The 16,160-nt window shown below is 54.6% G+C and overlaps 1 protein-coding gene across 2 annotated transcripts in view; it reads right to left on the reverse strand.

The window, feature by feature from the left end:
- The window catches only part of MID2 (midline 2), a 160,659-nt gene that overhangs the window by 37,873 nt on the left and 106,626 nt on the right, over positions 1-16,160 (reverse strand). For both annotated transcript variants that reach the window (XM_089781689.1, XM_075896588.2), the window contains exon 4: positions 9,037-9,144. In XM_089781689.1, coding sequence (XP_089637815.1) covers positions 9,037-9,144 — 108 coding nt within the window. The remainder of the gene's footprint in view (positions 1-9,036; positions 9,145-16,160) is intronic.

Consider the following 16,160-nt stretch of genomic DNA (forward strand, 5'->3'; position numbering starts at 1 on the left):
TCTGTTTTAACTAGAGAGACGTGGATTCTGCCGAGCCCCCACATGACAGCAGCTTCCAGAGATTTTCACTTGTCAGCTCCAAAATCAGAGCCCCCGCCCGGGAGCATCCTGTCAGTCGGAAACCCCAGCCTGTGCTTCAGGAATCTGACAAGAAACAAGAGCCAGAGCCTTCGGAGCTGACAGGGAGAATACTGGAGTCGCTTGCTCAAACTGTCAGCCCTGTCAGCGCTTTAACAATTAAACAGCGCGCTAATCCCCTTCCTGACACCAGCATGGTGTTCGCGCGGCCACCCCGGCCAGCGACTGATGGAAACGGCACGTCATCTCATCTCTTCGGGTCACTTTCCAGCTCCCACCCCAGCCAGCCTTGGCGTTCTCACAGGTACTTACGACAGGCGAACAGTGAAGATCCAAAAATGTAACAACTCAGCTCTGAGAACAGCAGCCGCCCCAACCAAAGAGCAGCAAAGCCCTTGTACATGGTACACTGTATCCCTCAGCGCATGCCCGAGGGCAGGGGTGGGGAACCTAAGATCTGGCCCCTAAGGCTCAGGGCTCCCCCCAAGCATTGGGGAGCCTGCACTGGTGCTCCAGCCCCCCCGTTATCCTCCCATGGGGCTGGAGCACACAAAATGTGCTAGGCTGGGCCCCCCAGGCTCTGGTGTGAGGGAAATGTGGGGAAAATCTTTCCCCTTCTCAGCCATGTCAATGAGGGGATTTGGGGTTTTTGCTTCTCACTTGTGTGAGGCCCCCGACTGATTTTTCTGTGGGTCAGCGGCTCCGGCCCAAGAAAGGTTCCCAGCCCCGCCCTAGGGAATAATGCACAAAAGGCCGACTGACCCTGGCAGTGCTGGATCAGGGTGGACGTGAATTCCCGCATGACAGCTCCTGCTCCCAGCCCCCTGTTTTAGATTTAGGGGGTTCCTGCCTTGAGCATCGCTCCTGACCCCAATAGCAACTCAGCCCCACCGGGAGCAGGCCGGGCCTCTCCTACAGCCAGCGTTAGACCGGTGAAATGGGCAGCGTGGACTCCAGCGCAGCGGACGTAAATGGCAGTGAAGGCACTTGCTGCTGAACAGATGGGTGGGCAGAGTTTACACCAGTTTAAGCTTCTGGCTGGGCTCAAGAACATCAGAGCGGCCAGATGGGGGCAGACCACAGGCCCATCCAGCCAAGCGCCACCGAGGGAGCAAACAGACCAGGGAATCCTCCCGTGATCCCTCCCGTCCCCCGTTCCCAGCTTCTGGCGAGCAGAGCGCGCTGCTGACTCTGGAGGCCTGGATCAAGGTTGCAAGGTCCCTGCAGCCAAAGACAAGGCTGCCGTGACCAGGCCCAGATAAAAAACGAGCCCTGAGCGCAGATGCCACCTTCCTACCCGCCGGCACCTGAGGATCTAACCTGACCCCCAAACTGTGAACCTGTGGGACAAGTGGCAGGTGCAGATCTGCTCTGGCCAGCTCTCCCAGTTGTCCCTCCTGCCACGTACCAACAGCACCTCGGCCTCAGCTCACCCCCCCCCGCACCGATCTCATTCAAACAACGAGCACGCCACTCGGTGCCGACTGAGTGCCATCGGCACTGGGAAAGCTCTAACTCCCGAGCTGGCCAGCGGGCTCCCGAGGCAGAGGCCCGGCGGGGTGAGAGGATGAGCGCAGATTCCCAGCCAGGGGAGTGCACTGGTACCAGACATTCCCAATGATTCGAGGAGTAGGACAGGCAGATGTCTATATCTATATCTAGCTGTCAATCATCTCCGGCGGAGGGGGCCAGACCAGGGCAGTCCAACCTGTAGTTTGCTTGGAAATGTTGATTTTTAAGATATTCAAAATTTTTACCATCTTACATTTTCTCGGCTGTGCGAAGTTATGGGTTTTAGGCATCTTTTAAAACGTTATCCATGTAAATGTTCACATCTGTCAAACATGAGGGGTAGGAGCTCCGACAATCACTGAACGAGAGTGTTAAGATTCAAAAAGTTAAAGCTTTAAAACTGTCAGCATCTCAGGTCAAAACAGACAAAGTAACTATCCTTAAATCGACAAATCAGACCTGTTTTCCTGTTCATTGACAAGAACCAAATTACAAGCCTAATTCAAAAGACTAAAACACTGGAATTTGCCTTTTTAAGATTTCAGTTCCCACAGTTACGAGGCTGAGAAAACAATGAATAAATACAAAATTACAGGTATAATAAAATGCATAATTATTTGTTAGAACCATCAGAGCAGCCCTGATGTTGAAAGCCTTCAGAATTTATCATTAGTACGTCTCTATTGCAGAAGAAGGTTGTTGAGCTGCCCAGGATGATCTTGCTAGAGTGGCATGCCATATTTGCTTGGCTGTTTCGGAAAGGATGGACTCTTTCCACAGCCACCGACGGTAGCGGCACTGCAAGTGCCTGTACTGCCCCACTAGACATGACAGCCGGCGACCAGATTTCACTTTTCTAGTTTTCAAGTGCTGTTGGGCTGTCATCACAGGGCACTTCACGCTCCAGGGAGACGTCAAAACGGTGCCTCGACTCTTCTGCCTTCTCCGGGAAAACGGGCAGACTATTTCCCTGTGTGACACTGTGTGACATCTTAGCCTTGACACATAGATCGAGCACTTCACAGTTAGCAAGAGCAATCCCAATCCACAGGATTCGATTTGCCATCGGGGACACGGTGGGATATGGTTGCCTTCAGTTTGCTGTGAATTCCTGCAGGCCAAAGGAATTGCCTTTCAGAGCCCAGCGGCTTCCATTTCATTATGTACATCAGCGGCAGCTTGTAAATTGCAGTTAAGCAGCATATCATTGTGATCCATCTGGAGGCATTTATCTCCCTTTGGAAAGGAACCCTGTAGATTTCCCCCAAAGAGACAGACAGACCCTCCCCCAAACACAGAGATCATTTGCAATGCAGTCTCATTGGTTTCTGCACAACTTCACCCTCTTCTGTGATGAGAGAGTCTGTCCCGCTGTCTCAGGACACAGGAAAGAATTTTGCTGCCTTGAGCCAGGAAATCCAGCACGATGGCACTACACAAGGGAAGACGTGAACTCCGAAGCAGTCATGTGGTTCCCTGCACAGACTTTAAAAGGTGCCCACTATTGGCAGGTATAAAAGTCCCCGGACAATGTACCACCCATTGGGTCCCACCACGGAACTTGTAGTTCTGACTGCATGATCGGTAGCTCCATACAAGATGAGGAACCCATGGAATGTGCAGCCAGGTGAATACAGAATGTGGATGCAAGTTTTTCAAGCCTTTTACTAACCGTTGCATATGCATCAGAGAGTCACTGTTGATGGATGCCACTTTCCCACGGTTAGCGGTACTCCCACACCACATCTTGAATCCAAATTGCAATGAGTCCCACGTGGCACGGAAGAACAGACAGTTTTTACTAGAACAGTATTGACTGATTTATTTCTGACACTGGAGAAAGCTGCAGGCATGTTAACTGCTGGCTGCCCAGCAAACTCTAGGCTTCTGCAAGTACTAAGAGAATTTCTCCCCACTCAAAGTGATCCCTAATTGCAGTGTGGTTGTGAGCAAAAGCTTCAGGCAGGTCTCTGTTTTCCAGAGGCTGGCACAATGGCAAAAAGGAATTGGAAGAACAATCAGCCAAAAACTCAAAAGTAATAGCAAACATTGTTTTCAGTACCTGAGAAGCAGGAAGCTGGCTAAACAACCAGTGAGGCCACTGGATGATCGAGATGCTAAAGGAGCACTCAAAGATGATAAAGGTCATTGTGAAGAAACTAAATGAATTCTTTGCACAGAAAGTCTTCACAGCTGAGGACATGAGGGAAATTTCCAAACCAGAGCCATTTGTTTTCGGTGACAAATCTGAGGAATTGTCCCAGGTTGAGGTGTCATTAGAGGCATTGTTGAACAAACTGATAAACTGAACAGTAACAAGCCACCGGGATCAGATGGCAGTCGCCCAAGAGTTCTGAAAGAGCACAAATGTGAAACTGCAGACCTGCTAACTGATTTGTAACCTCGCCTTGAAATCCTCTTCTGTGCCAAATGACAGGAAGATAGCTAATGTGATGCCAATTTTTAGAAAGGGCTCTGGATATGATCCTGGCAATTATAGACCGCTAAGTCTAACGTCAGTACTGGGCAAATTGGTGGAAACTGTAGTAAAGAATAAAATTGTCAGACACATGGATGGTTTCTGTAAAGGGAAATCATGCCTCACCAATTTATGAGAGTCCTTTGAGGGGATGAACAAGTGTGTGGACAAGGGGGATCCAGTGGATATAGTGCACTTCAATTTCCAGAAAGCGTTTGACAAGTTCCCTCACCACCAAAGGCTCTTAAGTAAAGTGAGCTATCATGGGATAAATGGGAAGGTTCTCTCATGGATTGATAACTGGTTAAAAGACAGGAAACAAAGGGTAGGAATAAATGGTCAATTTTCAGAATGAAGAGAGGTAACTAGTGGTGTCCCCCTGGGGTCCGTGCTGGACTTGTCCAACATAGTCATAAATGATCTGGAGAAAGGGGTAAACAGTGAGGTGGCAACATATGCAGATGATATGACTAAACTGGTCAAGAGAGTTAAGTCCAAAGCAGACTGTGAAGAGCTTCCGAAGGATCTCACAAAACAAGGTGACTGGGCAAGAAAATGGCAGATTAATTTTAATGTCGATAAATGCAAAGTAATGCATATTGGAAAATATAATCCCAACTATATGTACAAAATAATGGGGACTAAATTAGCTGTTACCACTTGAGAGAGATCTTGGGAGTCATTGTGGATAGTTCTCTGAAAACATCCACTCAATGTGCAGCGGCAGTCAAAAAAGCAAACAGAATGTTGGGAATCATTAAGAAAGGGATAGCGAAGAAGACAGAGAACATGTTATTGCCTCTGTATAAATCTATGGTAGGCCCACAGCTTGAATACTGCGTACAGATGTGGTCGCTTCATCTCAAAAAAGGTATCTTGGCATTGGAAAAAGTTCAGAAAAGGGCAACAAAAGTTATTAGGGGTATGGAATTGGTGCCATATGAGGAGAGATTAACAAGACTGGGATTTTTCAACCTGGAAATGAGATGACTAAGGAGAGAGCTATGATAAGAGGTCTATAAAATCATGACTGGTGTGGAAAAAGTGGATGAGGAAGAATTATTTACTCCTTCCTATAATACAAGAACTAGGGGTCACCAAATGAAATGAACAGGTAGCAGGTTTAAACCAACCAAAAGGAAGGTTTTCTTCATACAACGCACAGTCAACCTGTGGAACTCCTTGCCAGAGGATGTGGTGAAGACTAGGACTTTAACAAGGTTCAAAAAGATCCAGATACATTTATTGAAGATAAGTCCTTCAATGGCTGTTAGCCAGGGTTGGTGTCCCTGGCCTCTGTTCGTCAGAGGCTTGGAATGGGGATGGATCACTTGATGTTTTCTTGTTCTGTTCACTCCTTCTGGGGCACCTGGCATCGGCCACTGTCAGAAAACAGGATTCTGGATGAGATGGACTTTTGGTCTGACCCATTCTGGCCATTCTTGTGCTCTTATTAAACGTGGAATGCGTCGGCATGAACGTATGTAAGATAAATCACTTCAAGCAACCCTGACAGTTGTTTGTTTTCAGTGAAATTGTTCTGGGTGTCGACGGAAGGGAAGGAATATGCTTAATGTTTCCAGAAGGCTTTTGCCCAAGTTGCACATGATGGATTATCCTATAAAGTCTCTAACGAGGAGCGAGGCAGTAACTTATGGGGAGGCGGAAGGACCGGTTAATACCTGGGAAGCAGACAGCTACAGCCAAAGCTGCGTCATTCTTGCAGGAGCAGGGAGATCAGAGTCTTTTAATGACCAAATTCGTCAACCCCTGTTCAAGCAGTCCCAGTCCCACTGATTTCCGACAGCTCCAACTGACTTCAAGGGGCTATTCATGGAGTAAGGGCGGTGGAACCCGGCGAACACACGGCAGCAGAAGGGAGGGGTAAAGGCATGTCTATGCTCAAAGGAGGATCGGTGCTCCGGAGCTCTGTCTTCCAGTGTTCGATTTAGTGGGGCTGCGAAGGACCACTAGGTTGAATGCGGAGGGTGTCGCTCTCGACTCCAGAACTCTGCGGTCAGGAGGAGCAAGGGAAGTTGGTGGGAGAGTTTCTCCCATCGACTTCCCTGTGGGGCCACCCCCAGAAGATCGATACTCTTGCTGCTCGGTGCATTGGGAGATCCCAGCACAAAGCACCTGAACTCTGGTTTTGTCTACACTGCTAAAAGCAAAGTGCCAGGAGAGCGCTATATAAAGTAGGGATGAGACTGGTTAACCCATTAGTCGGGAAGCCTCAACCTTCGCTGGTGGGGACTGAAGGGTGGGGCTCGCTGTGGGTGGGGGTCGCTGCAGCCTGGCCGAACAGCCCACTGCCCGTGGGGGGGAGATGGGCGCTCTGCTGCCTGCCCCCTGTTTAACCAGTTAACTAATTAAATGGGAGTTTACAGAACTGGTGCTTTGAGAGTGAGAGAGAGAGAGAGAGAGTGTGTGTGTTTTCACACCACCGGCCCAACCATCCTGTGCAGAGCATGGCTAACCGCAGGGTGGACACAACTCCAGAGGGCTCCTTGCACAAGGCAGCGCCTCTCCTCCTGGGACTTAACGAGCTGCTGGACGGTTTCCTTTCTGCCCAGGTTTGCAAAGGCAGGAGAGAGGAAAGGCCTTGCCGTTTCGAGGGGAGACCAGACAAGCATTCGGGTGGCAAGCAGCCCGGCTGAGCAGTGCCCAGGCCACGCCGGGTGTCGGAGATGCCTCCTTTGAGATGATCAGCTCCTGAGAGGTGCCTGGTGCCAGCCTAGAGACAGAGGTTCCCTCCAGCCCAATTCAGGAGCAACCAAAGCAAAACCAAAGGACAGACCCCATCCACAGGCCCACCGACGGGGGAGGGGAGATACCAAAGGGCTGGGAGCTACCTGCTGCCCCCACCACTAATGCAGCAGCCACAGCGTCCGGAGCCCCGGGCCCTTGAAATGGGGGCTTCCAAGGGGAGGCACGGTGCTCTCCGGGTGACGCTGAGGCCCTCCCCTCCGGGGGATGCAGAGCAGCCCCCTCCATCCCCATCTTGCCCCATCTTGGAGGAAATGGGCAAAGGTGGGTGGAATGAGGGTTTGCTGGAACGAATGCCCGGGGGGGGTCACATGGCGAGTGCAGCTCCGGTGCGTGGGGAGCCTGCGAAGTGGGCAGGCCAGGCCAGTAATGCACCCGCCGGCTCCTCACTGGGCACTGGGGGAGGGCTCCAAAAGCCAGTTCTACCTGAGGTCAGAGGGCGCCAAGGACAGAAGGGAGGAGCAGCAGGCCAGAGCGGGGCAGAAGGCAGCCTGGGCACTGGGCCTGGAAGGCTTCAGAACAGAACCAAGACGTGGGCTGGAAGCCAGCAGTAGCCACCACAGGGTCCTCTCCTGCCCCTGGCATCTGGGGTAAGAACCTGGGAGCAAAGCTCTGAGCCGCTGAACTGGGGCATTCTTTTCCTTGGACTGCCCCTTCGGCAAGCAGCAGTGAGCGTTGCTTTTCTGCAATACCACCCTAGCACCGTGGCTCACGCTCTGCCCAGTCTGTAACCTGCAAACCTCTCAATGTCACGGTTCAGCTGTAACCGCACCGGCAGGCGATCTATCGACTTCCCGCAGGATGGGAATCCTGCCCACTGCCAACATCAGGGCAGACGGGTGGGACACAGGGCACCAACTCCAAATCGGCCGAGAGTTCAAACTAGGCTTAGATTTCACCAGTATCGAGTGTGAACTCCTCAAGCACTTTCACAGCCTTAACGTGGAGTCACAGACCGTCCTCTCGGGTACCCGGACCTGACTCACCCCCCGAGGAGGTGCCTTGGGGACACGGCCCCTTACACCACAAAAATCACAGGTTACTCCCAGTCCCAAAGGACCAGTCACAACATATCCCGGGTCAATTGCACCTTCGCCCTCATACCAAAGACATCACTTGCAATCAATCCCACACTAAGCTACCTATAGATGTATTATATAGGAAAAGGAAACGAGCGTAATTCACAAGGTTAAGGCAGGTCACACACAACGAGTTCTAATCTTACATTTCAGGAGGTAACACACTTGTGTAACCCCTCTGTGTCCTTTGGGCCTATTCCAGGCTAGGCAGTCGGGGATCCCTTGCTTATGCCTAGAAAACTCCTGAGTCAAGGCAAAGCAGATCCAATTCTGTCTTGTTCTATCTCGTTTGTTCCTTTCCGCCACGTGCTCTGAGCTGCACACTCAGCCAAGGGGAGGCATCTACCTGGGTGACTCATCTTCATGGGAGAGAAAGAGCCGAGCAACAAAGTCTTTCGTCCCCTTTAACGTGCCCCTAGGTGCGGACGGGCTTTGCCTGTTGGGCAGGACACGGTGCTTTTGGCTGCTGAGCCGCTCTTCAAGGACGTAATCTCTCACCCTGCCCAACCCTGTGGGATACGGATGCTGTAGCGGAGGCTAGTGCAGGCAGCAACCCACAGGCACCCCACAAAGCCTAAGCACTACACCCATTCTCATCCCAATAGCTGTCTCAACGACACTAGCCCATGGGTGAGCCCAGCTGGTCCAGCAAGGTACTTGCCAGTGTTCAGTTGCGAGCCGGGCACCTGGCACGTGCTGGACGCTGGTGTGCCTGCCCCATACAAAGCATCTCTGAAAAGCAGCCCCTGCCTCGCCCTCTGTGCTTACAAGCACTAGAGGATCGGCCCTGGCGCACCCTGCCCCTTCTGCGGGCAAGTTCTTGGCCGCTCCATTGATAGCCTCTGAACTGCTGAGCCTGGCAGCTCATTTCCAAACACACGGCTCTGACACCGCTTACCCACGGAACAGCTCCCTCCTCCGTGGCTTTCTTTGCTGCCACACCAGCCCCGTGGCTGGGAGCAGGCTGTTCTGGACCCGGCAAGCTGGCAAAGCTGAGCTGAAAATCAAGATGTCACAGGAGCAGCAGCACTGGTGGCCCCATCACCTCCCGCAGGAACCGTTGCCTGAGCACGGGCCATGCCCTGGTGCCCCCGGACACGCCTGCCCCAGCGAGAGACTCACCTTCGTCTCCTTGATCTTCACCGCGATCACCTGCTTGCGCTGCCGGATGATCTCCATGAGCTCATCACACTCCTCCATCAGCTTGGCCTCGTGCATGGCCGTGTTCACCTAGGCAGAGACAGCAGACAGGCCGGGCTGTGAATGCCACACGCTGGCTCTGAGCCTGGCCACGCGAGCAGCAACAGCTTCCCCCCAGGCCCCCTCCTGTCAGCCAAGGTCTGGCACCACTGGTGCCAGCTGCCAGGAAGCCAGGCACTGACGCGGGAGGACACAACGCTCCTTAGCAGCTGCTGCTGTGCAGGCAACACAGACAGAGGCAGGCCGCTGTGTCCTGCATCTGTCCCCACTTCGGAGATGGGAGAAGGCCAGGTACTAACCTCGGCAGAGGCCAGGGTTTGGTGGCTGCCCGCAGGTTGAGTGACAGGGAGAGAGCCGTTCCTGGGAGGGGTCCAGGGAGCAAGGGCCCCAGGCTTCGATGCAACGGTGGAACCTCAGCATTTCCTGGGCCCTCACCTCCGCCCTCTGCGTACCCTGGGCCCCAGGCCAGAACCGTCAGCTCAGCCTCGCTAGGGCCAGCGGGCTGCAGGGCCCCAAGGGATCATCCACTCCAGCCCCTGCACCGAGGCAGGGCCAAGTACACCTAGGCCATCCCTGCCAGCTGTTTGCTCAAACCCTCCAGAGATGGGGGTTCCCCGTCCTGCCTCAGTGGCCCAGCACGCTGGGTCCCGGCTTGTCCTGCCCAAAGGGCCCTGCCAACTGGCAGTGACAAAGGACCGGCTCCGGTGAGACGGCAGGGCAGGTCTCTGAGCGGGCGCCGCCCCAGGGCATGGCGAGGCGTGAGTGAGGTCCTGAGGGACGCACAGGCAGCTTTGCCGCATGGCGCCGCCCGACAGACTCCACTGTCGGAGGGGGAGGGCGGGGGGGGGGGTCAGAGAGGTGGAGTTTATGCCGTGAGGACAGATGTGGGATTTGGGTTTCAAATGCCCCAGGCTGGTGCAGGAAGGTCAGCAGAGCGGCACTAGCTCCCCTCCGGCCCCCGCCCCGCGGAGCAGCTGGAGGATTATGGCGCAGATGGGGCTCAGACCCCAGCTAATGCCAGGTGTTTAAGCCCAGTGCTGTTCGGCAGGCGCTCTGGAGGCCTTTGGGAGGGCCATGGGGCTGCGTGTCCTTGCCCAGAACTCACCCCAACTGGCCCCCATGCCAGGAACCCAGCTTGCCCCCCTGCAGTCTGCTATGCTCCCGTCCAGCGATGAACGTCAGAGGAGCCGGTGTAGAGCCCAGAGCCGTTCTCCCCGTCCAAAGGCCAGCGAGTGGGGGATGGGGCGGAGGGCGTAGGCGTCTTCTCCAAACTCTCCCCTCCCCCGGATGCGGGAGTCTCACGGCTGAGCCGAGGGCCCAGCCGGGGTGCGGTGGAACAGGGACACAGGGGAGAGGCAGCAGAGGCGTTTGCTCATCGCTGTTGCTAACATTCGGACCGTAAGGGCAGGCCCGGTCTGTCGCACTTACTGTGCAAAGCGCCGGGAGCACCCCGGGCTTCGGGCCACCTCAGGGCGCCGATCGCTCCTGGCACGGCACAGAGGGAGGGAATGGTGCCACAGGCAGGCAAAGCCGGGGCCACACGGGGCTGAGTTACTTCCGTGTCCACACCCACACCCGTCCGTGGCACTAGGTGCAGCGGCTCAGTCTGGCATTTCCCAGAGCAGGTGACGCTGACGCGACACAGGCCGAGGTCTCTACTTCCCACGCTAGGGACCATGGGACAGCTGCAGCCAGCGGAGAAGCGCGATGCTGCAACACTCCTTTCTACCAGCCCCGGATGCCACCTGCTACCTGCATAATTAGTGTCAAAAAGGCTTGTTAGCTGTCTTCAAGGGCTGCTTCACGCAGCTTCCCTGACTTTATTGACCTCATTTACTACAAATCAGTCCCCACTGGGGCTCAGGGACGAGGCAGTGCTGAATACAGATGCAAAAGGCCGTTACTTGCACGGCTTCAGTGCCTGTTTAACGAGCATCCTCGTGTTAAAATACTGCGCAGGAACCGAGACACAGCCTGTGCCATGCTGGCAGGAAAGGAACGTCGAGAGGGCAGCTCTCACAGGCCTGCCTCCGTACCGGAGCAGCGGTGCGCTGGGAAAAAAAAGGGTGCGGATGCTCGGGGCACTTGTGCCACTGCATGTCTGAGGCGTAACCTAGACCTGTCTCGGTGCCCCCGGGGACCGGTCCCTGCTGCACCGAGAAGGAACGAGATCATTCCTCTGGTCTGCGGGATGCAGGAGGCTCAGCCTGCAATCAGCGAATCACAGTGGACGTTTAGGAACTCGCCTACCGAGAGGATCCTGCCGATTTGAATCCAGTCGGGGCACAAAGCGAAGGGCAAGAGCATTGTTCAGTGCTACGGGGGGGTGCACCATTCGCACCCAGACTGATCATTCGCATCCTAGGAACGGGGCCTTTCAGCGGGGAGCCTGAGAAGCCAGCCAGGTCTACGCCAGCCCCGCTGCTCCTGAGGGACTGGGAGTGGCTGCAGGGGAGAGAACGCAGGAGCTGGCCTGCCTGCATTCCACTGAAATCAGGGTACTTAATCCCTGCTAGGCCCTCCTCTCACTCAGGCGTCAACTCCCTGCCATGCCCGAAGGAGCAGCAGGAAGACTGTGGAAGTCAGAGGCCATGCCAGGGCGACCTGGCGTCACTCTCCAGGAAGGGGTGGCCTGCCAGCGGAGTCACACAAAGCACCGCGGGGACATCTGGCTAGTCTGTTCTCCAATAAACACTCCGCCAATTGCCAGGAATGACGTGGGCCCCACTGGTTTTGAAACTGCAAAAAGACCAGAAGCAGCAAAGCAATCAGAGACCCGCCTCAGCATTACAGATGTCAAGCATCTTACTAGAGCCCCGACCAGCTGGTTAAACAGGGCTACTGACTGGAGAGCTGCTGGAGTGAATTCCAGAGGGGCAAACAGTGCGGAATCGCTAACCCTACTGCACGCTCTCCGGGAATCTAACGGCAATTTAGAGCCATTGGCTTGGCTGGTGTCAGGTGGCTTGGATGGGGTGGGCAGTGGGGTCTGTGATACACCCTCACCATGGGTCTGGGTTCAGGGGTTTGGACATGGCGTGTGATTTCACCTCTAGAGGCCTCGGTGTGAGGAATCGTTGCGATCAGCGTCTTTGTTTCAGCAGAAGCACTGACCTGGGCTGCCCTTTATCCCGGTTGCTGTTTGCACTGCCTTTAGAACCCATGGGGATCACTAGCACAAGCAGAAAGGACACATCAGGTGCCGGCTGAACGAATTACTGCTGAACAGGGAGGCACCCGTAACAAGCAATTCAAATCACACGAGCCCTGAACCTTAAATACCATGGCTAATGCAGCGCTCCCGCTCAAAGCCTTCTAAATCCGAAACGTCAGCTCTGGCAAAACCCCGCCGTGCCGCCATGCTGACAGCACTGGGGGATTGGATGAGTCAAGAGACCCGACTCTATCCGAGGAGGAGAACCAGCATCCCCACAGCCAAGGCTGCGTAATTGTCTCCACGCTAATTTCTGAAGCTTTCATGGCTTAGGTTGACATTTGGGAGATTGGTCCCCGTCCAGAAGCCAAGAGTGACTGTTCCTGAGCATCAGGTGAGCGGAACAAGCGCCACACAGGTAGGGGAGGGGAGGAGCCATCTCGGGGCAGCACAAGTCCAAGGCACGGGGAATGCTCACTGCTCGCCTGCAAGGGGCTCTGGGGAGTAACCTGGTCAGGATTAGATCCGGAGCCTCTGAAAATGAGGTTCTGTGCCCGCGGAGGGGATTCGCTCCCCTGGTGGATTTGTCACAGGCAGTTTAAGGCAGGGCGCACCCGTCCTCGCCACGAGCGCAACTACGCTCCCGCAACCGCTTTGTGACACTCCCACGGGAGCCGGAGGGGACGCGCACTCAGACAAGAGCCGGGGCTCTCAAATGGGGGGTCGGGACTCTCAGGCGGTCCTGGGATTACTACTGGGGGGGAGGGGCTGGGAGCTGTCCACCTCCACCCCACACCTGCTTTGCCGCCAGCGATGGGTATATTAAAAAGGGGTTTGAATGGATGGGGGGTGGCGTTCAGAGGCTTGCTGTGTGAAAGCAGACACGCAAGAACTGCTGGACAAGAGGCATCTGCATGTCAGCCATGTTTGTGTATCTGCCACTGCCGTGGCGCCGCCTGTGGCCTGTGCCAGTGCATTCTGGGAAATCCAGGAGATCGCCACTCATCATTGGAAGAAGGGGGCAGTGCCCACGAAAGCTCACGAGCCCATCTACAGTGTTTGTTAGTCTCCACGGGGCTACCGGACCATCCGTCGCTTTTAAGATTTTTTTCTCTTATCGTGTTGTAGGAGGACAACTCGAACCCAGCACGGCCCCAGTGATGCGGGGGGCAAATTATTCTGGGATTTCCTACTGAACAGACCGAGGGGAAGACACACCAGCCCGGTGCCCCGCCCGCTGCAAACATGGTTTGTGACCCGTCAGGCACAGAACCAGGCTGCTCACCGCAAGAGAGGGCAGGTGTCCATGTGCATGTGTCCCATTCGGGAGGGTTTTCTTCAGCACCAGCTGCTGCAATGAGTCGGGGAGCTGGGCCGACTGACCATGTACAGAGACACGTTCTTCTCTCGGCGGCGATGTCGACACGAGACGTGCCCCCGTGAAGAGCTGCCCTGCGGCAGCGTAGGCGCCGGTGAGGCCACTGTAGGGAATCCTCCCCTGGAGCAGGGTGGTTAGGTTCAAGGAAAAATCCTTCTGCCAACCTAGCAGTGTCTGCACTGGGCTTAGGTCAGCGTCACGTCTCAGGCGCGAGCGCCCCGTAGGCAGGCTGACCTGTGTTTCAGCCGTAGCGCAGGCCTCAGATCTGTGTTCTGATCATTTTGGCAGCTCCTACGGACTGTCCCCTCTTGTCCTAAGAGTGGGTCTACTCTAGAAAAGTAGGCTGACCTGGTAAATCTGGCTTCGGTCCTCATGTAGGCAGTGCCCGGTCAATGGAAGACCCTAAGGCCGGGTGCAGACAGAGCTGTGCCACTGCTGTGTTTCAAGGGTAGACAGCACGTGTGTCCAACAAACCCACCTGACACACAGTCCCCTCCTTGGCTTGCTGCGCTGGCCAAGTCCCGGGTTTAGGCGCCTTCGCTTCCCGGCAGGACGCACTTTTCCTGGAAACAGGCCTCTCACATTTACATCGGCACCTCTCTGCTGGCGGCTGGAGACCGGCCACGGAGCCTGCTCGGCCTTAGGGCTGGAGGCCAGCCTTCCATACGTGCGACGGGTGCACGTGTCCTTAACGGCAGCCTGTCACGTGTGAGCAAGAGCCAATGCAGAGCAGAGCTCACTTGGGGATCTCACAGAAGGTCAAACCCCCTTGTCATTTACTCATTCCACGGTTCAGGAAGCTGAACAGGCAGAGCCTGCCAGCAGAGCTATATATAAACCCCCTGGATGGCCACCTTGCACAAGCTGAAGGCACTGACAATCCAAATGTATCCCTCTTCCATCCCCCGCGGAGCCGTTGAGTCATAACCTGACCTGCACACGCTCTGAATATCAGGCACTTGCATTTTGCCTGGCGGAATTGTGGTTCTTGCTCTTAATTTTCTGCTTGCAAAAATCCATTCACTCTTCATCTCCCTTTACTAATGTTCTCTGTCACGAGCCACAGGGAGGGGCCCAGGTAGGAGCAGCCCTGGAACGACACCCATGGAAGGAAAAGCCTTCCCTTGTGCAAGCCATTCTCGGCCAGCCCTTAGGGAAGCAAGATGGACAGTGGCACCTCTGAGATACAGGTGTCACGGAGCAACCCCACGGAGCTACCCTAGCCCCAGCCACCAGAGCAAGAACAGAGCTCAGAGCATCATTCAAAAGCAAGGTCCCAGAGATGGGTCACTCCTGCCCTGGGACTTGCTCCAATGCCCCCTGTAGCAGTCCTAGGTAAATTACATCTGCATGGGGAGGGCCGGGCTAGATTTGCTGCTTGTCCCCCTTTCCTGGTCTGAGTGTGGAGCTGGTCAAAAGACAGGGCCTGCGGGACACTAGATGAGAGGCAGTTGCCCATCACTACCCCTGGCTTTGTCTACACTGCAGGGTTTCTGTGCAAGAAGCCTTTGGCAGAAGAATTCTTCCGGAAAAACTTCATGCGCAAAAGCGCGTCCAGACCTCAAAGCGCATCGGAAAAGCCACGTGCTTTTGTGCAAGAGAGCATCCGCACTGCAGGGACGCTCTCTCGCAAGGACGCTCTGATGGCCATGCACAGAACGGCCATCAGAGCCCCTGTGCTGTTGCCAATAGGGGTTTCTTGCGCAAAAAGCCCTCCGGAGCATCCACACCTGCCTTTTTGTACAAGAGCTGTAGCACAAAAAGGAGTTACTCCTCGTGGGGAGAGGAATAACTCTACCGGCAAAAGTCCTCTGTTCTGCCGATTTACTTGCGCAAGAATGCGCTTGAGGTGCGGACGCTCTGCCGGTTTTTGCGCAAAAACCTTGTAGTGTAGACGTAGCCTCTGGGCCTTACTGGAGCCACTTGAGTTCTGTGTCATCTGCTCAAGCTAGGTCCTGCAGCCAACAGCTGCATCAAAGTGAGGCGCAGAAGTCTGGGCGTCCTCTCTGTTGCAGTCGAGGGGGGAGAGAGGGTCTTGGGCCAGGGGAAATGCAGCTCAACTAGATAAACAACCTTCGCAACACATTGTTGTTGATACGCCAGCCAATCACCTAAATCTATTTCCGAGGCCCCTGCACTCGATCAGTGTCTTTATCCTTTTTAAAGGAACTTGTCTGAGGAACGGCTGCTTAATTTAGTAACTGAAAATCAATAGCCCATTAAGAAGAAAGGGATTGCAATGGCCTGGCGCCAGGCCTCAGCTCAGCGAACGAAAGAGCAAACTAATTTACTATTAATTGTTATGCACTTGGAAAGAACAATAAGGCATCAGCCACTTTCCTCCTCCACTTGCTGTTTGCAAGGCCTCTTATTTACACAGTCCTGTTAGCCAGGAGGCTGGGTTCATAGGGTGGCACCCTCTTGCTGTTGGGTGGGCATCCTGCGGGTTCTCTTGGAAAGGCAAACAAAGGGTGCTGATTGCTAATCAGCCACAGAAAGCATTTGCTAGATCAA

The sequence above is a fragment of the Pelodiscus sinensis genome, chromosome 13, assembly GCF_052426305.1.
Source record: "Pelodiscus sinensis isolate ZL-2025 chromosome 13, ASM5242630v1, whole genome shotgun sequence".
NCBI lineage: Eukaryota > Metazoa > Chordata > Testudines > Trionychidae > Pelodiscus > Pelodiscus sinensis.